The sequence below is a fragment of the Xiphophorus couchianus genome, chromosome 19, assembly GCF_001444195.1.
Source record: "Xiphophorus couchianus chromosome 19, X_couchianus-1.0, whole genome shotgun sequence".
NCBI lineage: Eukaryota > Metazoa > Chordata > Actinopteri > Cyprinodontiformes > Poeciliidae > Xiphophorus > Xiphophorus couchianus.
The window spans coordinates 11,669,114-11,692,681 of NC_040246.1; the positions used below are offsets into that span (position 1 = coordinate 11,669,114).

Consider the following 23,568-nt stretch of genomic DNA (forward strand, 5'->3'; position numbering starts at 1 on the left):
TGTATTTCTAAAAGGGGTAAATGTATCCTTTATCAATTTTCAACATAATTTATAATAGCATAATTTAATTTTCTAAACTTTAACATTTATTGAGTGTTAATGAGCTAAACTAGGCCTAAGGGCAAACTGTACATGAATTACAGCCATACACTGTTCCAGGCCGATTAGATGACATGCATTTCACAAAATGTTTATTTCAGTCCATAAAGACAGAGACTAGATATGGGTCTTGACTTGGACTTTAGAAACATGACTTGTAAACATCTCTGCAAGAAGAATGCACATTTTTCAGGGTAAAAACTTACATTCTCATTGTCCCACAAGTAGTCACACTTGGCTTCTAAGGGATCAGAGAGGTTCAATATGTTGTAAAGCATCCCGTTACCATTTCTGGTGGGCTTACAGTCAAGGACGAAAACTGCACTGCACATCTGAAGAAGGAAGGCTGAAAAAAATAAAGTAATTAAACAAAAAAGATGCTAAAATACCAACTAAAATTCTTTATCTTTTAACTGTGGCTCTTCTTCATGATCATTTCTAGAAAGGGGCCAACAGAGGCCAGTTTCCCCTGGAGTATTGGCCCTGGCCCTTGTTATTGTTATTATAAAGAAAATACCAAACTAATTTCTTATGGTGATATGTGCTGACACAGAAACTGTAATTTATTTTTTTTATTACCTTCACATTTTTACTTCAACAATTAATTAAGTTCAGGTGTTGCATTTTCAGCTTAAGACTATGGAGATAGGATCAAACTTTTTATCTGTTACATCAGCCGTCTGTAACAAGTAGCTCTTTGACTCAATATCTTAAGTCACTAAATATTGCTTTGTTCATTTGGTTTTGGTTTTTGTTTTGATTCTTCTGGGGCGTTCACCGGCTAGCGGTTTGTCAGTGCAGTAAAGCATTACAAAGATTACGCAAGAACACACCGTCTGAGATCTAAACAAATCGCGCATTCCTAGTAAAGCTGTTCATCATCAAACAGCCTAAACGCTTAGTAACTACCATAGTTCAAAAATAAAGTACGCACAAAGAAACACTGCAGCCCTCCATTGATTCCACATCTTCTCCACGAGGCTTTTTCTGTAACCCGCCAAAATGGCTGCTTTTCAGACAATGAAACTTCAAAATAAAGGCCTGCCTGTTTTAATATGCTGAAAATAACCCTAGCCTAGAAATAATACAATTTTAGGTTTACACATCTAAATCCTATATGTGATGAATAATTGAACTGCTGCTGGAGTCTTTCTAGGATGAGTGCATCAGTTAGAAAACAATGTTGATAATAAATTGATTGGTGATCTAATACTAAAACTGGAGCTAAAATTCAGAAAAGGTGAAACAACAATTACTTACTAGACCATTTTTAAAGTAATGGATTAAAAGAGAAAACAACTCTTAACAAATGTATTCTATGCAAAAGTAAGTACAAACCTATCTTACAGCCACACATCTATCTTTTATCAAAAGGATATGTGTTGGTCTTGCATGAGACTTTGTTAGTATAAGAATCTCAAGTAAAGCAAATGCCTATCCATAATTATCTAATTTCATTTATGTACATCAGAAAAACAAGAATTATTCTTTATATAATTATCGCTAAAATGATGTGTAGCCTATTTATTGCTTTTATTTGATACAATACAGAAAACATTGAATAAACACCAACAATATTTTTGCCGTTTAGGGCAGTGGTCCCCAACCACAGGGCCGCGGACCAATTGTTACCGGGCCGCGCAAGAAATAATGTACTACTTCCGAATCTTTTATTTTGAAAACCCTAACCCGGATTTTACCGGTTACGTCTTGCGCGTCAAAATTGAACCAACTTGCAGCAGAATGAGTAACAACATGGCAGTACTGCGCATGCGCAGTACTCCAACGCTCACCTTATTTTTAAAGGGATTTTCCATGTTGATGAAATATTTGAACAACTGGTAAGGCGAGGCTTCATGTGATGACACAATACATGCTAGGCACAGTCCATCAAAGCCAAATCACCATGGCTTATTTCCTCCAAGAAAAAATGAAATAACTGAAAATGAATATTTTTAGCCATGAGTGTGAACTCCCCCATAATGTGGTATGTTTTTGGCAGTTTGTTGTTCTGGTGGACATAGGTTTCTTTGAGTACAATAGCAAAGAAGAACATCAGTAATTGCCTTTGTTCCAACTGTATCAATTTAAAAATCTGGGAAGGATTGTAAGGATTCCTCCTAATCTAAGTCCATAATTTTATAGTTGATGTACATGGATTATAAACAGTTAATAATCGTCCCAAGAGTGGACATCCCTGCAAATTCATCTCAAAGTCAGAGCACGACATGCGTACAGAAATGACACAATGACTAAAAACTTCATAAGCAGACCTCAGTGTGTAAAGGTGGCAGTTCCTAAAGACATTTAGAAATGATTGAACAACCATATTTCGTAACAACATGGCAGAATGGCCTACAGCATGCTTGCAAAGTGTCATGCTTTGTGAAAGCTAAACACTGAATCAACATAAACATCTCAAACTGCGGTGTCTGGTAATGGAGTGCTGATGTTTTGCAGTTGTCAGCCCAGCCATAAACTCCTCTGTATACCGAAGTAATTTGGAGTGAAAGTTGAGGCCATCTGTCAACTGAAGGTTGGATCATCAATAGGTTTCAAACACAGTAACACTGCTACAAATGAATGACTGAAAAAGAAAAGGATTAGTATGTTGCAACAGTCCAGTCAAAATCCAGACCTCAACCTGTCTGTAATATTATAGTGCAACTTCATGACAGCCGCCGCTGATTGTAGTGATGTGGTTAGGATAATGTAAGGTTTTAGTTTTCCTCCACACATTGTGATTTGCAGGTTGGCAGTGCAACTTATTCTTCCTCCTATTCTAGCAGGTTTATTGAGTTTATTTAGCCAATAATAAATAAAATACTAAAGGTAATTACTGACAAATCAAGATTATACATGTATGTTGGAGGCAAATATTTTTTTTTATGTATTTTCTTCCTAAAACGAGAGAAAAAAAATGATCACACACAAAAAAAGATAATTAGATTTTTATTAAAATTTATGTAATTTAAATTAATGCATAAAACAAACACCAAAAATAACACTGGGAACAGTCCCTGTGGGGGGAGAAAATTAAAAAAAGTAAACTGAATGTCACTGTAACATATTTTGACAAATGGCGTCCGAGTGCCAATAAAAGCTCTTCATCCTCTTAATGATCTGTTTAACAAGTCTGAATCCAAGAGTTCAAATGAACACATGAGAGATTTTCAGTAAAAGTAACTGATTGCCAGCTCCTTTTTCTTATTACAGCCTTGATCCTGAGTGGGAATTCTGAATTGGCAATTGCTTTTAATAAAACTGTGTTACGCACAACATCAACGTATCTGTCCCACAAATTTAGCTCAGGGATTCAGAGTTGTTGAAAAACAATTTTTCAAGTTGAGGAGGAAAAGCAGTTAATGTGAAAGCAAAAAGGTGTTCGACATTAAAATCCCCTTACATGAATTCTGTGCTTTTAAAGATGAATGAAAGCGGAGTGCAAAAATACACTCAAAAATACACTTTTTTTCGCAGTAGAAGAAAATAGGATTGTCACTCTGTTGAACAAACAAATGTTGACACATTTTTTTAAAGCTTTTGTGCCCACTGGAGTTGTGACACGCATATAGGTAGTAACTTTCTGCTGAACACAGTATGGATCTAGCGAGTTAGCATCCAATCTACTAAAGAAAACAACAGCCCACCTTGCGGTAGCTCTCACATGCTTTCCGCGTCGCAGTGTACACATACATAGGAGTGATAGGTAAAAACAAAACATAACAGACTGACTGTAACAAAACATGGAGTGGCTGCATGTTTGTTTTTTTTTTCCATTGAAAGTAAAGGGGTGAACTGGTTTGTATTGCTTTGGCCTGTTGTGTGAGCAGTCGGCTCGTGTTGTCCTTCTCTGCTCAGGTGGATTCAGAGCCGTCAGAGATCCAGACGGTTCGGAAACGTGGCAGCAGGGAGAAGCTGGGAAAACTTACTGATTTCACAGGCTTCTGTATCTATTCTACCAGCATTTTGCCTTCTTTTTTCCCCCTGGTTTTCCCTTCTTCTTGCCAGAGGCTTTACGTTAGAACTCAAACGTGTCTTTTTGTGCAGCTGAGTCTGTCTCTTCTTGGTCCCATTTGCCTGTGGTGAGGCACTCTTCATTGTTCAAGTCCTGAGGGTTTACCCCAATGTCCAGGACCTGGGGGTTAGTGCGAGACTCAGCGAGTCTGCAAAAAGCAAGAGAAAATTAGACATTTTAAACTTAACTTAGACCTCTGTATGACAAAAGACACAATGTTTACTTCACGTGTGGATAAAAAAAAAAAAAAGTACAGTACAAATATTTGTAATCATTCGTAGTCTCATTATATTTGACTTCCAATGATCTGCAGCTGCTCCTGTAATCTTCAGAGCACCTGGCACCTGTAAAACTATATAATAATACAAGTCTCAACAGTGACACATCACAAGCCTGTGTCTTGATGTTTCCTGATCTGTGTGCTGCATTTGATGTTGATCATGAAGTTGATTAGACTTAGAACAGTCTGACGGAATATTAAATATTGTGGTAAACTGATTCAAATATTACAGGTTATTTTGGGACATACATTTGGCAAATATACATTCAAGCAAACAGAGACCACACAGGCCTGGAGTTCCTCAGGGCTCTAATCTCATCCCACTTATATTCGACTTTAATTATTCGACTTTAATTGTGTTAAACTTGCAGAGTTGTTAAACACATTTTTTTATCTGTATGTTCCACTGACACAAAATGTGAAGCAAAGGTTGGCTTGATTCCAAAGTATGGTGAAGGATATCTGAACCATCTTAGATTAGATTAAATCTGGACTGACTTATTTGCCATCAGATTTTTTTAAAGAGAATTTTGTCATCTTTGCAGCTTTGGTTTTGTCTGTAAACATTCAAAAACTACAAGTACTAATGTTTGGTTTGGCCTCTAAAAATAGAACCAAAAGTTCAGTAAAATGTTTCCAAATGCCAAAAAGCTGTGAAACAGCCCCTTTTGTCTTTTCCAAATGAATGTGTATTAAGCTTGTAGCTTCTAAGACACTAACTTTTTTCCATACTCGACTTCATATTGTTTTTAATGCTTGTGAAATCGTTTCAGACAGAGTGAGAACTCTGAACATCTCATACCGTCTGTATGCTGATGACACACAATTGTATATCTGTGTTTGACTACATGACCACAATCCCCATGCCTCCACAAGAATTGTTTTTAGCTTATCTACAAAAGACAGGAGTCGTTATTTTTACTCCAATTAAAAACCAATATTCTGCTAGTCTCAGGAAGGGTTAAAACTGCAGGGAGCCAAAAACACTGGTGCCGTTATGGACTCAAACTGAAATTTTAATCAACAAAAAGTCCAACACAGCAAAGTACCAATGCCAAAAAAAGGTTTCTTATCAAAACAGAGAAAAAGCTATGACATACTTTCATTTTCAGAGTAATAGTGTCTCTATGGAAAAAGGAACAAAGGAAAAACACAGCACAATACAGCAGCTACAACAGTTAACACGGTGAAAAAACACTTTCAAACAGGCTGGAGAACTACTGATCTAAAGCACTTAAAAGATTACAAGAAAGTCTCACTGCTTGGAAGCAAAATATGAAGAAAGAATGAATGATTGAAGACTTTTGTACTATATTATAAATATAACATGGGCATTCTGTTTATGATAGTGAAAGGTGAAAATATTTCAAACAAACCAATTGCAGCAGAGTTAATTTTATCATACTATACCACAATCTGCTCTGTTAGCGCTACATTGTGAACGCACAGTCTGTGTCAAAGGTGCAAAAGTGATGGATGTGATGCAGAAAAACAAGGTCGTACATTGGTGATGAAGACGTGGACACGGTGGCTGAAAGTTCCTTAGGTTTGAGTCGACTATGTTACAGGTGTAAACTATTTCAAAAGTAACACAAAGCTACACGCTGAAAATGTTCTGGCTGAACACAGATGAGCAGGCTGGAACGGTGGATTGATGAGGAGGAAATGATTCATGACAATTGTTACCTGAGTAGGATTCAAAGCTATCCAGACTGCGGCTGAGGGGTGCAAAGGAAACATCACAAGTCAGGGAACAATCCAGCTTACAGCTCCTCCGAACCTCTTCCTCATTATGTTATGAATGGTCCATTTCTTCTAATGTAGTATGATTTTATTGATACGAATTTAAATAAGACCAGAGGTTTAAAAAAAGATTTAGATTGGTTTAACTTTTCCCTATGTTGTTACATTATAACCTCAAACTTCAGTTTTTCATTTAGATTTAATGTGACAGACCAACACAAAGAGAAGAGAAGGAGAACCTGTGAAATCCTGAAGGAAAACCTGTTATTGACATATGATGGTGTTGTAGGATCACCTTCCAGCAGGACGATGTCCCTAGAAGTACAAGCAGATCCGCAGCGGAGCGGTTTGGAGCAAAACATCTATGTGTTAGAATGATCCGAGTCAAAGTCCAGATCTAAATGCTAATGGGATTTTTGTGACCAGGCTTGCAAACTGCTGTACAGCCACATTGAAAGGACTCTGTGTGTGCTTCAGCTAATTTGTAAAGAAGAATGAAAATAAGAGACAGTTTTATATGTGCAAAGGAGGTAGAAATATAGAAGGATTTGAACCTGACAGGAAAAGATGGTTTTGCCAGGGACTTGTAATCCTAAAAAAATGAGGGAAAGCGCAACTTGGACAGTTATGTCCTCCTTAGTGTTGGTCTGTCATTTAAAATCAGAATAAAATGGGACACACTGTGACAAAGTTTAAGGCTTATCCTCTAGTAAGACACTGAATTTATTTTTAAAAAGTTAGGGTAATGCACATAATCAACCAGCAGATGGCAGCAAAGATTTAGACTGCAACAAGGTTGGACTCAAACATCTGAATTTGATACAAAATATTGCCTCCAGAATAACCTCTACTGAGTTCAGAGAGACATCAAATACTCCACATCCTGGCTTTAATCCTTTATCTCTACCTAAAGTTCAACTGCAACAAACACAATCAGCGTCCAGCAAGCCGGCCCGATGTGCAGCCCTATCACTGCTTGCACTGTGAGCATCCTCATTAATCAACAGCGTCACCGTGTAATTACAGTGTGTGCAGACAAATAATCATCTGATAACGGGTCTGAAACGGCCTGTCAGAGCCTGATTAAAAATACTCAGGATCCAATTCTCTTTAGCAGGACAAGACAAAATAAAATGCACTAATATTAAAAGGAAATAAAGCCCAACCTGGCAGCAGATCAACTTATTTCAGAATGCTCATTGAGGACAGAATCAACTTCTAAATATTTTTGCTTTCTGTTTTTCTGTCAGAATGATACTTTAAAATACTTTTTTGTGGCTACTTTAGGATTATTCTTCCTTTGATTTAAATTAAAAGTACAAACTGTGTCTCAAAACAGAAAGATTTGTCGATGGAATATAAAATCACTGTGACCTGAGTCATACGGAGCATGACTCAGGTCAAATGTTAGCTAAACTGGAGCCTCTTCCTGCCTCTCCTGTCTGCTGGAGGGAGAGGCTGCATTTTATTATTTGATCAGGCAAGCCCGAACTGAAGACTTGGAAGTCTTTGTGCCTGTTTAATTTCAGGAAACCTTCCAACCTTCACAGCATCACTCACCTTGAAAACGCCTCGTCCAGACCGTCCTCCAGCTCCTGTCAGACACAACACAGAGAAATAAAAGGTTTTCCTGTGAAAACATGCATGCATGTAAAACTAGCCTTTTTTCCCTATTATCAAAAGTCCCACACCCTTCTCTGCCATGTGGGAATTAGATAAGAATGCTTCTCCTCAATAGGCTATTGTCCACCTCAATGTGGCTGCAGCACAACTATGGTGCCCACTTTGACCGCAGCAAGTAAAGTACATCACTTGGTAGCATTTAATCAGTATTTCTATGAGGCATTCTTCTTATCAAACCCCAGCAGCTGAGACATGTTGGCCAACACCACTCTTGTCTTACCCAAACGGTATTGTTGTTCTCCGCCGTGTGATTATGCACCATGAAGGGATCCGACTCGGCCGGCTTTGTTCCTGAGTGGGCCTGCGCCGCTTTGGCTCCCTCCGCGAACTCCAGGAGAGTCCCTGTGGCTGCATCTGTAAAACACAGGAAAAGTTCACTCCATTTGAGTGCGTGCTATTGCTTCATACTTCATAAAGCAGATATTAGTTTCAGGCATGTGTGAAATCATTAAAGCAGCAATGGAACTTATTAATCAACGATCTGCTGGCAGCAGAGTGCAACCTCCTGACTTTCATACCCAACACACACGATGTTTCTGGTCTGCAACGGGATTGGTTTGTAATAGCACACATGGTGATTAATGTGCATCAACGCTAATCTTGGTCCAGGGCTAATGCATGGGTCAGTGTGTGTGATTTTTAATATCCGCACCATCCAAATCCAATATGAGAGGCAATCTCTAGCAGAAAGTAATCCACAATACAGATTCACCTGCTGCTGCAACATCTCATGACAACTCAGACATGTTTAACTTTACAGCATTTTGCCCTGTTGGAATGTTTTAAGTTGCAAATTCAAGTACTGCGTGAATTTGTTTTATTGTTGCGCTGAATGTCATATGTTGCAGGAGTTCTTTGGTAAAAATGTTAACTTTTCCAAACTCAAGCTTTTTACACGTTTCCCTTTCTAACATTATGGACATCTGAGAAGCATTTAGTTTTCTGTTCTCAGTTGCCGTTGATGGAGCTACAGCTGCCAGAAAATAATAGTACTCCTTTTGTCTTTGTTCTCCATGGATCTAGATCCCTGATCTAGTTCTTTTGTGTATACTCGTGACTCTTTTCTCAAATGTGCCATTAGGTTTATGCCCTCCTTGTTTTTGGTCCACATAGAAAGTGCTCCTGGTCCGAGTGAGATTGAAACAGGGCACCTACCCGCTAAACCTGCTCCTATTGAAGGTTTCCACTTGGTGACATGGGAGATAAACCTTTAAATAAGACTTTTTTTATTTCTGTATTTGTTTTCAGGGTTGATGAAAAGGCAACAAAAAAAATAAAAAATAAAAATACACAAAAAAAAACAAAAAAACAATGCACCTGGTTTGGCTATGTTGCTGGATTTTACATGGATTGGACCGATTTGTCTCATTAAGTGTCTACCAAAGACATTTTTTGGGAACCTAGTTGAATTAGATGGTGAAAATGAAGCAGATAACAGGCAATGACAGTAAAAGCCTGCTTGTCACATTCTCAGAATATTTGAGGATGTTTCTTTGGCATCTGTGGAAACTAACCTCATATATGAATTTCCACACAAAACATTATATTAAAAGAAAAAAAAATAATTTTACGGAGAGAGAATGCAAGTATTAGTTGTAGTTTGACATTCAGCCTTGTGTAGAGTTAGACCTTTGGTAAGGAAGCTGATACCCCAGCAGGAGAAATCCCCCAGCGATCAGGATGGGCTATAATTTAGAGCCGCAGTAAGAGACGCGGTTCCAAGAGAGGGTTGAAGGTATCGTGTCACATCAATAAAGCTGACTCACCTTTCAGCAATGCCGCTGAGCCGTGACGTGCTATTTGATCACAGTGAAGGGTACAAGAATGTAACCTTCTTATTAAAAGAAAAAGATCTTTCTCCAACTTCTATTTCAGAGGATTGTTCTGTCTTTTTCCCAGAAGCACTCTAAAGCTTCACCCCACTGTACAATTATGCCAATTTGCCTTGAGGAAATTCCTTTCCTCTGGCAGCCGAATGACCCAACAAGTCCAAACTTGTTGACACAGAGCCCCTGCTTTTGCAAGACTTGCTTCTCTGAGGATTATCCCCAAAAAACCCCACGTGTCATGAAACGTTTCACATCCAAGGCCACATGTAGTGTCAGGATGGATTTAGAGAAGAGATCCCTGTCTGGCCTGAGCCCAGCTGGCTGAGCAGAGGATGAAGCTCACTACACAGTGGATGTTTTCAGATTTTCACAAAATTCAGGCTTTTAAAAAGATCAGCAAGAAAACAATGAATAATGTAGTGTATCGTTCTGGTATCAGAAACAGAAAGGCTCTCTGTGAGCGAACCCTGCGGCCAGTTTAGAGAAATAAGAACAGGATTTTATATGGATGAGTAGATGTCGACATGTTAATGGCCGTATCATCTTACTAATTCAAATCCAACATAGTCTTATTCATGCTTTTAAACTAACTGGGCTCCACTGTATGATAATAGCTGTTATCGCAGATCGTCACAGGGATTACTGAGGCAGGATATATTTCAGCAGATCACAACGCGGCCGAATGCTTCTAAATTAAGGAGTCGATTATCATCAAACACGATCATCTTAAACTGTCACTTCCTGTTCAGATTAATGACGTCTTCCTGTGAGAATCTAGCCGACCTGCAGCTCTGATGTAGGCCAACCTTTTAACGAGTGGCCGAACACGCTCCCACCCCCGAGGATATGACTGCTGTGACAGCGAGGGTGAGAAAGACGTGATGACGGGTGACAGGACTCACCTCCTCCCTTCAGGCTGCCCAGGCTGGCCGAGCTGTCCGACTGAGAGCTGCTGGCTTCTTCGCCATCTGAACCCGACTTTACTCGCTTCTCTTTGTCTGTGGACGACAAGTCAGCACAAAGAACACAGCAAGTCAGTGAAGGTCAAGAAGGTGTGACCAACTCTTCTGCAGTGCACTGCTTAAAGTACTGTTATTTTTCTAGCAGCTGAAAAATAAGTAAAAGTAACATTTTTGACAAACAAGTCCAGCTTAGCTGGATTTTATGTCTAAAGCCATGCATCATTATCCCTCTACTTCATAGCTATTCACTAGTTTACATTAGTCCATCGCATGAAATCACAATAATACCCTGACGTAGTAATGCAAGGAAATGTGAAGAAGAAAATAAAGATGCAAGTCATCAATTGATGAGTTAATGTAAAGCTGATTGATCTCATCGCTCGACTAACAATTAATTGATAAGTGGCCATTTTCTTAAAAACCTGACTTTTTTTCCTCTTGTATCAAGAGGGCCGACTGTCTTTTCATTAACAAAGATGGATTAAAAATATAGAATTCAGCATATTTTTCCCAATATGTTGAATAATAATAATAATAATAAAAAATTCCACATTATTTTGTGTCAGTTGTATTATACAGCTACTTAATAAACAGAAAATGTTGTTTTTTCTCACATTAGACATATTTATAAGATATACCAAAACAGGGACCACTTACTTAGGTTGCTGAATAGAAACATAAAAGATGAAAAGAATAAACGACGCCCTCTTCTAGATGGTGACCAAACTGCAACACTAAAAGAAGGCTTAGGTGGATGTTAATCGATTGGAACCAATTTTAATCTAATAAGTCATTAATCATCAATTAATCACAAGTCAATTAATTATTTGGATCCCTAATATGAATAGAGCAAAGCACTGTAAGAGAGTAAATAGGAGAAGTTAAAGTGGCTCCTAAAACATCTGTTGGCTTGAACCTACAGGAGGGGGCCGTCTGCACCTCTAGAGGCTTCTCGTGAGTAAACACAGTATCAGTACATCTGGGTGAGACGGATGGAGAGCTCTACCCACGGCATCCTGTTGAGACAGTTTTCAATAAAGTGCAAGTCACACAACACGAGCAACAACAGCTGGCTGTAGACTTCCTGCAGTGCAGCGCTACTGTAGCGCCTCACCTTGTAGAGCGATTTCTGGGCCTATATTTATCACCCTTTCACAGAACGGCTGGTCTGAATGGCACCAATAACTCAGCAAAGGTTGAGACTTCTCCCTCAGAGGACAAAGGTCTATTCATAGGACAAAGCTGGACAATGCATTTGCACAACACTTCACAATGTCGACTCCATGACAGATTATGTATTGTTCTCCGACATTCTGGTGGGGAAATCTAAAGGTCAAACAACATGGCACCAGCTCTCACGTTTTAGGAGTGAAAGGTGAAACTAACTTTTTAGACTGTCTATTCTAAAATACTTTTATGATTTTATGTATGCAATTGCATGTCTGCTTTTCATTTCAACGACATAAAACCTTAAAAATAATTATTCTGCTCAGTTTTACTACACATTTCACCAGGTGGGACAGCGGAATCATCACTCAGCCGGGCTGAGACCGATTTTTTGTGGACATGTGAAAAAAGCGTACACGCCATGTTTACTGCGTATGTGCGCAACTGCTAACCAATTGAAGCAAGCTCAGGTACTGCAGCAATAACAATGTTATTCATGTTACGCTGCGTGCACAATCTCTGCACTGATTAAGATTTATCCACGTCAGCGTCCTGGAAGCCTAAAACTGAAAATGAAACTGACAGCATGACCTAGTTTCTGATCGATTTGGCTGACAGCTTTACAAATCAGAGAGGAAATCAAAGAGGATTGAACTACCAAGAGCTCAGTTGATCCTGACAAAACGGTACTAATGTTGCTGAAAACTGTAAATCCACACCCTTAATCTCAATATATGCTCACTGTTAAAAAAGAAATTCATAGAAAACAACAAAAACTTCATATATGACAGAATTGATGTTACCCTTTCAAAAAAAAAAAATCAGCTACATATCCTTTTGTTAGGCACTTTTTTTAATATGCCACCATACATGGCAAGATGGATGCCAAAATTTGAGAAATTAAAGTTGTCACAGTCAGCCTTTCTTATAATTTTATAGCATTTTTTAAAGTTACACAGTTCTGCAAAGATTTTCATGTCAAATAGCACTTCTTCACCAACATTGGTGTTTCTTTTTTTATCTCAGTGTGTGCAAGGGTTTTATGTTATTACAGCCCTACCCTAAAGGACTGGCCTCCTGTAAGTAATGGTCCTGCAGAGTTACAGCAGGCAAATATTTTTTATTTCATCACCACCCATCATCTATTTAGAAAAAAAATCCAATCTCCCAAGAGTCCTGGTAGCTTAGCAATGAGAGAGAGCAACGAAAGTTTCCCCAGGCGTCCTGAAGCTCACTCCGGCTCCTCCTAAACATGTAAGCCGATGTAAACATACTTCCCTGCTGTAGTGTTTACAGTGAATATTCTATGAGAGCAACTTTAAGAACAAAGTTGGGAGATGTAATATACGGAGGAATGTGGGTCAGGCATGTGTGTTGTACTGAGAAGAACCACAGTGGGTGGTGCAAGAAGAGCTCTTCCAAAAACACAAGAAAACCAGACGGTGGATCTCATCTTCCTGCCTGCCTTAATCCTGAGGGGTCCAGACTCAGAAGATTGCTTTGGGACTCAGTTTCGAAAGGAAATCTGTTTAGAGAAAAAATATATATACTTTGCCTCTTCTGAAGTTTCAAGGCTGAGGAGAAGGATAACGTGAGCAGAGGAAGGGAGCTTGAGTGAAACACTAAAAAGGTTGCGTTCAATTTTAAGTATTTAACCGAAAGCGAGGAAAATAAAAAGCCTGAAGAGGTGTGAGGTGAGGAATCCTTGGCCTTGGTGTAAGCAAAACAAAACAAAAAAAATAGATGCCTTCCATAGAAGACAGAAGGAAAAGCTGGTAGAAACGTTGCCTTTCGTCTGGTGCAGACGTGCGTCTCTAAAGGACTGCATAAATCAGCCTTCGTGTGAGACGGCATCTGACATGGCACTGACATTGAACGTGTCATGGGGCTGAGCTTCAGCTGACACAAGCGCACAATCATTTTCCTTTCTCTCAGCAGCCCTCTGAGCGTCACCCTTTCATGCTTTATTGCCCCCACACCCTACCCAGTTGCTCCCCCATTCTTTATCAGTCCTCGTAGCGAGCACCGAGAGACGAAAATTATTCTACGTTCAAGCCGCAGGTGCAAAACAATGCAGGCAGCAATTGGACAATCAATGAATTCAAAAGACCACCAACAAGGCAACACACATGTAAAAAAAATGAGTAAGGTGGTGGTGAGAGGAGAACTGGGGATGCAGGAACTAATATTATGTGGTAAGATATGCTCATTTACAGAGGAGTCAAACATGCAGTAAATTATACACGCTCTACTGAGCTTTAAAAAAAAAAACAACAACAAAAACTACTGCTTGTGTTGGCCACCCTGCTCACACAGCTGCTCCGGCTGTCTGTTGTCTTCAAAGACATACATTTAGGTATAATAAGTGGAATATTAAAAATGCTCAGAAATATCAAAGTACCAGCTAGACTCATAAAACACACACACGAATGTATAATAAGGGAAGGAAAGCACTGTGTGGTTAAAGATGCAGTGAAGAGAAAATGCACATTCCCACACATCTGCCTCAGGAAACACTTAATTCCTTCACAGTCTTCACTCACTAAAATCTTACAACTTCCAAGACTGAAATGTCCAGATTTGTTGGGTTTTGATGTTCAGATGTGAACATCACCAGTAAATGTGTCAAAAATCCAAATCTTCTCTCTAGAGACCCAGCAAGCCCCAGTTAGCATATTAAAGAAAATAATGATGGCACAAGTAGAAAACAAGCAGGGCTTGTTTGGAAAGGCTGAAAGAAGAATAAAAATATGGCAGCACAACTTGGATTTACAAAGTTGGCTCTGGGTCAACCACAAGACTTCTGGAACATGTATTAGAAGAACTGGTTCAATAACTGGTGAACATTCAGGGGAAAATAGATGGGTAGAGTTTGGGTTGGGTTCTACAGTCAAATGTAAGAACGTGTCCAAAAAGCTGAAGCTTGACCCAAACTAGGTCATCAACAAGACACCAAATCTAGAACAGACTAGCTGAAAAAACCTCAACCTTAATAAAAAGCTGTGGTGGGTTCTTAAGACAGCTATGCATACATGAAAACCTGCCTAGTAAATCTGAAGCAATGCTGCAAAACAGAGAAACATTGCCTGCTTTTTTCATTTTGTTGTTTTGTTAGGATGTATGTTAAAGACTAAATCATATTCATTATGAAAAGATAACACTTTCGGAGATCTTTTTGACAAGGTTGTGAAATAGTGTACTTTCTACAGCTTATAAATACGAACGATCAAAATAACGCAGACGGTTTTACTTTGATCGACAGAAAAAGGAAATAAATCACTAATGCTGACTAAAATACAAAATGATTTCAGATCTTCTTTTGCATCTTCATGGACTGTAACTTAGAAAGTTGCATTTGCATCTCTAGATTCTGAGTTAGTAGTTTTTAATTTTTAAAACACTGATTCAGCTTAAACGGGCCTAGAAGATTCTTAGAGGTGATTGTTACAGTCAGCCGTCACTAAACTCAAACAGCTCTCTATGCACTAATTGATGGTTTGGTTTAACTAATGTGGCTGTAAAATTCCTCTGAATGTGTGAAAATAGCTACACAGTTTGTCAGTATTTCATAAGGTGTAGAGAACATAATCAAGGAGAAGTGGGAAAATGTATTTTTCTATGTTGACATGGCAACCTCAGGATAAAGAAGAAAGATGACAGATTTGTAGGCTGTATGGCGAGTTTCCACTCATCTGTCAGAGGGAAATTGTGGGGCGAGGATGGGGCGACCATGCGTACCTTCCTTGGAAGCTTGCCAGAACTCGAATGCCACTCTGAAAGCCTGAGCCACCGTCAGGGTTACAGCCTGGGCCTGTTAGGAGAGACAGATGTCAGTCGGGGATGAAAAATACCGTCACGCATGTCAGCGACAGGAAGGCGAGAGCCGTCGTCTTGACACAAACAGGAAGCGACCGCAAACACAGGAGGCTTCGTCTTAAGGTACTTGAGGAGAGGGAAGAGAAACCAGTGGATTACATGACCAGTTGTTTGTGCAACTGGGAGGATACGTGGCCTTTTAGCCACAACTAAATTAGTGGGAGGAAGGAAGAAAAGGGAGTGGCTCCGTCATTCAGAAAACCTCCAGGGATGTGAGAATGCCAAGAAGAAGAATCACAAACTCTTTGACTTCCTTCTTCTAACTTCACATGTATTGGTCTGCATGAATAAAAGTCAAAGTATTGCAGCAGTAAATGGGTTTTCTGAATGTTTTCCATGTTCGTAGCACAGCTAAAATTACCTCTACTCCATGTTTACGGCTCTGTCCACATCATTTCCTGTCGCCCTGGACATCATTTCAGAGCGGTCATTCCCACTGAGGGTAGTTTGCTGACTTCCAGGGAAAATCAACAAACTTTCTTACTGTCAGTCTTCATGGTAAGAAAACTCATCATACTATGGATTTATGAAAAGAGATTTTCGGAACTTGCACAACACAGGCTGAATCTCAATAAATCAGATCAACACTGAAAAGTAAATCTATTTCAGTAATTCAATTAAATTCAAAACTAAACTAAGACTCCTATTACTCTCCTTCATTACACAAAGTGATGAATTTCAAGAGTTAATTTTTGATAACTGTGGCATTTGGGAATGAAAGAGGTTTGAATATTTCATAAGAACAGTAAAAATTTACATTTCACACTTACTTTATCTACACTGTCATAAGAACACTGGTGACATCACCCACAAGGAGTGTAAACCCCACAATGTTATCGACAAAGAAGCTGGCAGTAGGCAAGGTGCTGTACCCAAGCATTTTCATGGAAAGTTGATTGGAAGGAAAAACTGTGATAGAAAAATGGGCATTGAAAAGAAAGCTATTACAGAGTTGGGGTTGGAAGCAGTTCTTCAAGAGCCTCTGTGCACAGAGGCTCTTGAAGCCTCTGGGCATGTCCTGATACATGTATATCCAGAACTCGATACATGATATATCACGTATCAGGACATGATGTGCATGCGTCGAGTTAAACCACGTGTGAAAACATCACAATTGCCTTACCTTGGGTGAACAGCACATAACTGTTGCTCAGTAACAAAGTCCTACTTTCACATTTGGGTCCTCTAAGTGAACACAGGGCTCAAATGGTTACCATTCCCGTGCGGACGGGATCTTATTATTACTCACCATTTTTCTCTTGGAGCAGAGGAAGGCGTGACACTCGAGAGTCTCGTTGTGCTGGCTCTGGGCGATGTAGGCAAACACCTTATCGTGCATCTTGTCCGCAGTGCAATATGATATTCTGAAACAAACACATATGCAAGCACTTTAATCCAATTACAGAGAAAGCAGGATCATTATCCGTGCCTGCGATATCTATGAGGTCACAGTTTTTGTATGGGACGTTGCTTTTTGTAGTCTCTCGCACTTAAAAGTGAAAGGGAAGTAGAAGGGCATCCAGATGTGCCATTCCTGTGTCATGTGGCGGTAATAAGTCCTGCTCGTCAGTCTCAGGTGCAGAGGAAGCCTTTAAATCAAACTATAATGACCTACAAATAGCTTTTCTCCATCACTTCAGCATGATGTCATTATTCTAATATCAAAACCATGAGCGGGGATGGACAGGCAAAAACAATGATGACTTTAATGAATTTCTGCCATCTGTCCTCTCTCTGCCCTTCTTGCAACTCTGAGCATCATCATCACCGTCCAATCATCCTGGGTCATATTATCTGAGGTGGGGTTTGAGCAACAAAGATTTACTGCAAATATTTGGGTGGGACGCCATTAGAGAAACCAGAAGTCAGGGGAACTATTTGTTTTTTTCTCTTAGCAGATGTGTGAGGAACAAAGCTGCATTCCACTCAGAGCAGCTGCTCTAGGTTTCTGCACCATCACAAAGTCACTGTTGGACTCAACCTGAAACAATCTGCTTGGAATTGTGTTTAAAAAGGGGTAGCATTTCTGAGCAAATGCAAAGTGACAAAAACAACACGGGAGAATGTGGCACGCTGGAAACAATACGAGCCATTAGCTGCCAATGGAGATGAAATAATGAATACAGAGATTTGAACACTGAGAGGTTTAAACAGCAGGGGCTTCGTGAGTGGAACTGATCCGATTTGTGGCCAGTGGGTTTTAGAAAGCTCTTCAGGATCTTATACCAGCAATTAGTGCTTAATACAGCGAGGTTTGTGTGGTTTCAAAGAAAATCCACACCAAAAAGATTCGTCTAAACATGTTCCACAAAAGCATAAAACAGAGCAACTTTGCTGCAGTCAGTTTGTAAGTGTTTCTCTCGCCCTCTCACAGCCTGAATCACCTGAAAAACTGTCTGAACATGTTCTAGAAAATACCGCCAGGGTTTCTGCAGCTACTTACATCTGTGCTTCCTCAGAGATTCTTTCTTTTTTAACATAAAAACAAACGGATCTGAGTTTTTTCTAAGAAACAGAGAGTAGAAGTTGGTGCAACCAAGTATAAAGGTGAGGGTGTGTTCACTGTCACAAAAAAAGATTGGATTTTTGAATTTACAACAAAGCTGATCAGCAAGAGCCAAAATATTGTCCCTTTCTACTCAACAAATTATTTCTTTATCCATCTTAAAATAAGTAAAGGACAGTTTTGTTCAAGTAAGACAGAAAAGCAGAAAGAAATCATTCGACATTGAGGCAATTATGTTAATTTATGCTCAGATGTAATGTGACTTACACCACAGTAAATTAATATGCTTAGTTAATATGCTTGGGGGTTATATTATGAATTTTTCATTTTCCACAAATGTATCCTTTTTTATTTCGGTCTTCCTCTCACTGTTAGGTTGCAGCTGACCTTTACTTTGACTTCTTTCCAATTTTACTTTTTCCCTCTTTCAATAAACTTTGTGCAGAAGAAAATAGCAGATGAATGCACATCAGTGAAATAACCATAGACTTTCACAGTCAGAGAGCGTGGCTGAGATAGAACAAAAATACAACTTCATAAACCCGTATGCCGTCTGTGGAGCGTTTATGGAAAAGTCCCATCTCTTCTTGATATGCAGCCCAATATAAGTGAATTAAGTGAAAGGTGAGTCATGCCGGGCTCATCGGGTCATGAACTAAGCTTGCAGGCTGAGGCAGGTGAGGTTTTAACAAGAGAAGACAGATGTGGCTCCCTGTGACACCTCGGGTAAAAGCTCAGACTTACAACAGCTGCGGCGTTCCCAAAGGAGTTAAGATTGATGAGAAAAACAGCTGAGAGGGCGACTCGTTTTCCTCTCCCTCACACAGATTTACCACACATCCACAGAGTGATGAATGAGAGCCAGGCAGGAACAAGAACTTTGCTTTAGTTCGGCGTGATCAGGTCGAGGTCGGTTTGACAGGATGACTGACCTGTATATGGAGATATTTTCTATCAGCTGGTTTGAGGCACTGTCGTAAAGGATGATTCCACGAGGCGAGACCGTTAGCGTGACTTTCTGGAGCTTTTTCCCGCTGGCTTTGGCCTGGAAACGAGAGAGCAGGGAGAGAAGGAAAGGGCGGAGGTCACAGAGGAGACAATAGAGGAGGGAGTGTGGGAGAAAAAAAATAAATCTGCATTTCTAAATAACAACCTGCGGAGCTAATTGGTGATGTAATCAGACAATGAAAAGTCACCAGTGAGATGACAGAGGGGTACTAAAACTGCCATGTTTCATCAAGCCTTTCATTAGGCTTTCAGATATATGCGAGACCAAACAACAACTGCAGAAAGAAAAATCAGGCATATAAACAGCCCTTCACATTTTCACAAATTATCTTTCATTGCAGAAGCAAAACCCCATCAAAGTTTGGTTGAATTTTAGTAAAATAAAGTCTGTTTTAAGATGAGAAGAATTTCTACAAACTTTTTTTTTTTAATCTGTAATTTTGGGGTAACATCGCGCTGAGGTCCATTTGTCTTGGCTATTCCTCAAAATCAGAAAGAGCTGTTTAAAAAAAAGTATAGAAAACAGAAATCAATACAGAAAGAGTTGAGAAGAAGAGAGAACAGGAAAGACTCCGGGACTCTGGTGATCTACAGAGAATGTGCAAAGAGGAATTGCCAAAATATGAAATGTTATGGAAGACTAAGAGTATCCCAGTTCATAAAAGAGAGTAAGTGCAGGACTGTGGCACCAGAGACAAAAACTTTCTCCAGAAAATAAATGTACGCAAATTAAAGGTCGCACTTTTCAAAATTTTCAGTACGAGATTACAGCACTGCAATAAAAGCTTATTTTATCTTAAGGCTTTTCACAAATATTTACCAACACTGAAGGTGATGTATATCTAAACCATAAATTAACTGAGGCAGTTACGTAAAACAACTGCATAATGCCTATAATCTCACTGCCTAAGTCTTGCTATTCATCAAAATGTCAGAAAACATATCAGTTTAGCTGTAATCGGCTTTAGAGCGGACACCAACAGATTAGACTAAATCAGAGCCTTTTAGTTCCCCCCTCATTCATCAGCGTCTCTCAAGAATCCCACCATTGTGCCGTCTCTAACTTCATTATTCAGCGAACTGATGGATCCCATAACATTAAGCCGTTTCTACCGGAGCCACAGTCTGAGTAGCAGGGTCCACACTAATTGTGTCCTCTTCTAAAATGTCAACGGTGCGTTTGAGGAAGGTGGTCGGGGGAAGCAGTGTGATCACATTTCACTGAGGTGCCAGTCAGGTCATAATCATCTGGAGCGGCAGAGGTGATGATGTGGAGAAAATATTATAAATGCTTGACAGAAACTCATTTTCTGTTGGTAGGTTATTTACATACAGAGGAGATTTGGGTGTTTAAGCTGATTCAGGCTGTGTGTGTGTGCGTTTGTGGTGTTTTACCGTGGCTACTATCCTTTTGACGGCCGCCGCAGAGAGCTCCTCGCCTTTGGGCTGCTCCACCATCGTCACCCCCAGGTATTTGAGGTGAAACACCATGCCCTCCAGCAGGGTCTCCCTCGTGTCCGTCCAGTTCTCTGGAAGCTCTACAAAAATCACACACACACACACACAGCAGTGAAACTTCTGAACACAAACAACCCAGCAAATAACATCACAAGGAATGTCCTTTCAGATTGAAAATAAAAAGCTTTTTATGAATGAATAGCTTGATTGTAATTACTAGAAACCAGCAGAGAAATTAAATAGTCTGACAATTTTCCCTTGATCATTTCTGACCGGAGGTAGCCAGAAGAATCTGACTTATTTCCTATTTATTACATGAATCAGAACATAAAAACTTCCACTTGTTGGCCTATAAATGCATCAGCAAACAGAATGTCCTGTGCTGCACTCTTTTTTGACATTAATAAAGATCAGATAAAAAAAAGTTAGGGGCAGAATATTTAAGCATAAATGGGAATAATATTTTCATCCCTTCAAGGAAGCTGCAGCATATTTATTTTCTCTATGAAGTTTATACAAATGGTCAAAATTGTAACTGGCAGGTCTAAGAAATAAAAAAAAGTTTTCTGCATCTTTAATTAAAGCCCTAATGTCATTTGTGAAAAACATATATACATAAACACATAACTTTTGAGTTAAAAAAACAGCCAAAGGTTATAAACATGACAAATTTTAATTCTTCATAGAAATTTTAATTAAAGATGGGACTGAAACTGAGACAATTTTCCCACTGAAAAAAAGTAATCAGGAACTCAGTTGGTCAAATGCTAATAAAGGGTCGCCACATCGACTGCTGGACAGTGAGGTGGGTCTGTCAACACTAAGGTAATACACTTTTTTCTTGGATTGATCTCCAGCATCATCATCTAAACATAAAATAAGATTATATCTTTTGGAAGAAGCCGTGCCTCTTAAAGTAATCTGGGGATTTGTGAAATTAAGGCCAAGACAGTCTAAAGCCAACCTGGAAATGTCAGCTGAACCAGAAGCTCAAATATAATCCAAAAATCTGAAAGCTGTAAAAACAGTTGCTTGAAGTTGAGAACGGTCAAGAGATCCAGATACAAGCTTAGTTTAGCTTAGTGTGATTGAATTTATTAAAATTCTATTCAAAGTATGTAAGACTCTAAAACAATCTTACGAAACTTGCTCCGGCTAATATTTTATTAGTTCATTTAAATCAAAATTTCTACATTACGTGCATTGTTACAGCAGTGTTCGTAGTATTTTTATTTTTTTTGTATTATCTTGGATCCCAATGACACAACCTGAATAAATAGAAGTCAAATAAATTAATAAATGTGGATCGCTCTGCTTCATTTTTCTGTTTTAATAAACATTTGGGGAGTTAAAATAGATTGGGACCATAAACCTCCTCTGACCTTCTTAGACAAACACTTCAACTTTATCCATCCCTGTTTAAATCACTACTTCCTCTAATCACTCCATGTAATATGCTTAGTAAACATCATCAGAAGCAGCACTGGGCTCTTTTAAACCATCAGAAATCCCAAAATTTCAGTTCATTTCCATTGTCTGCAAAGAGACATAATTCAAGGATTCTTTAAAGCATCAAGTCAATTTAATACAAGCATGAGTACTGGATCATGCTGGAAGCATTCTAGTGGTCCCTCATTTGGTTTATGTGAAACCAAAAACTACTTCAACTGAGAGCTGAGCTAAAATAAAACTAGAAACAAAAAGATAAGCAAAGCTAGTAGAAGCTAGAAAGAAAACCTTTTTCCTTGACGCTTAGAAAAGGGGATGTTGTGTGAGTATGTGAGAGGGAATAAATTTGTCTCTTCAAGAGTCCCATTAAAAAAACAAACACCACCATCCACCCGCCTGTTTGGCCTGTTGGAGATCAGTATTTTCAGGGTGATCTGTGTGTAATATCACCACTATCAGTAGGTTTTTATCAAAGGGATTCAACACACAATTGATGTATTTAATGTTCTACTACTGAAAAGACAGCAAGCAGGTAGAAAAAAAACAAAAAACGGGCCTTTGGTTTCTACTGTGGTGTGCTGCAGCAGTCCACCTGCTCCTTTCCCAAACAGCCCTACCCTCTAATCATCTTCATCCCTGTTAAGTGCCTTGTTGCAGTGTTTGTTCTTCTTTTCTTTCCTGTTTAATTATTAGCTCCATCTCTCAGCAGACGGTATTTTTTCCCCCCACAATCTGCATGATGCAAACAGTTCTGGTCTATGCAAACACAAAACAGCTCTGGCTGTAAAAATGCATAATTATGGTCACCCGAATGTAGATATAAGAACTCGTTAAAATATGGACAAACTTGTGTCACTGTAGCGAGACACCATTTGCTCGGTGAAATTATTTTTAGTTACATATCTGCTTCTGCGTCCCATTAGAGAAAAACAAAGACATGTTTTGCACATATTAGCACCCATAAATACCTTCAGGAAGTTGCCCCCAAGAGTTTTAGAAATGCTTTTCAAAGTGGGGATTTTCCCCCCAAAAAAAGTAGTCTGTGGTGGATCTGTCTGGACAAGATATCTGAAAAGTTGACGAAAATGCATTTTTTTCTGTTTTTCTACCTCATGTTTCACTTTGCTCTTCCTTGGTATACATTAACATTTAACATTAGCTAAGGAAGTTCTTTGCTTTTATTGTTTTTAGGAGGGAAAAATGTCTATCCTTTTCATTTAGGCTCCAGCATAATTGTTTTCTGAATAAACTCACAGCTTTATTGTCTGCAACTTAAAAAGGTTAAAACCATAAAAATTTTCTATTTGAGACCATTTTGATCTAATATAATGATAGTGACATAACAATGCCCACTCAAACCAACTTTGTACAAAACATTGACAAAAATCAAAAAGAAAATAAAAACCACATAAAACATAAATAAAACAAATTTTGTCGACTGTAAACAAAACTGCCTTCATTAATCAGACAGAAAATGATTGACCTGTTTA

The 23,568-nt window shown here is 39.0% G+C and overlaps 1 protein-coding gene across 2 annotated transcripts in view; it reads right to left on the minus strand.

Annotated features, from left to right (window-relative positions):
• Positions 1-3,035: 3,035 nt before the first annotated feature.
• ldlrap1b (low density lipoprotein receptor adaptor protein 1b) overlaps positions 3,036-23,568 on the minus strand; it is a 33,251-nt gene continuing 12,718 nt past the window's right edge. The window contains exons 2-10 of one of the 2 annotated variants that reach the window (XM_028000615.1): positions 20,567-20,709; positions 19,096-19,208; positions 16,907-17,021; positions 15,520-15,592; positions 10,555-10,650; positions 8,044-8,177; positions 7,701-7,735; positions 6,084-6,115; positions 3,036-4,265 (exon numbers count right to left, since the gene is read on the minus strand). In XM_028000615.1, the coding sequence (XP_027856416.1) occupies positions 4,219-4,265; positions 6,084-6,115; positions 7,701-7,735; positions 8,044-8,177; positions 10,555-10,650; positions 15,520-15,592; positions 16,907-17,021; positions 19,096-19,208; positions 20,567-20,709 (788 nt within the window). In that variant the 3' untranslated portion in view covers positions 3,036-4,218. The remainder of the gene's footprint in view (positions 4,266-6,083; positions 6,116-7,700; positions 7,736-8,043; positions 8,178-10,554; positions 10,651-15,519; positions 15,593-16,906; positions 17,022-19,095; positions 19,209-20,566; positions 20,710-23,568) is intronic. The other variant, XM_028000614.1, reaches the window with a different exon arrangement.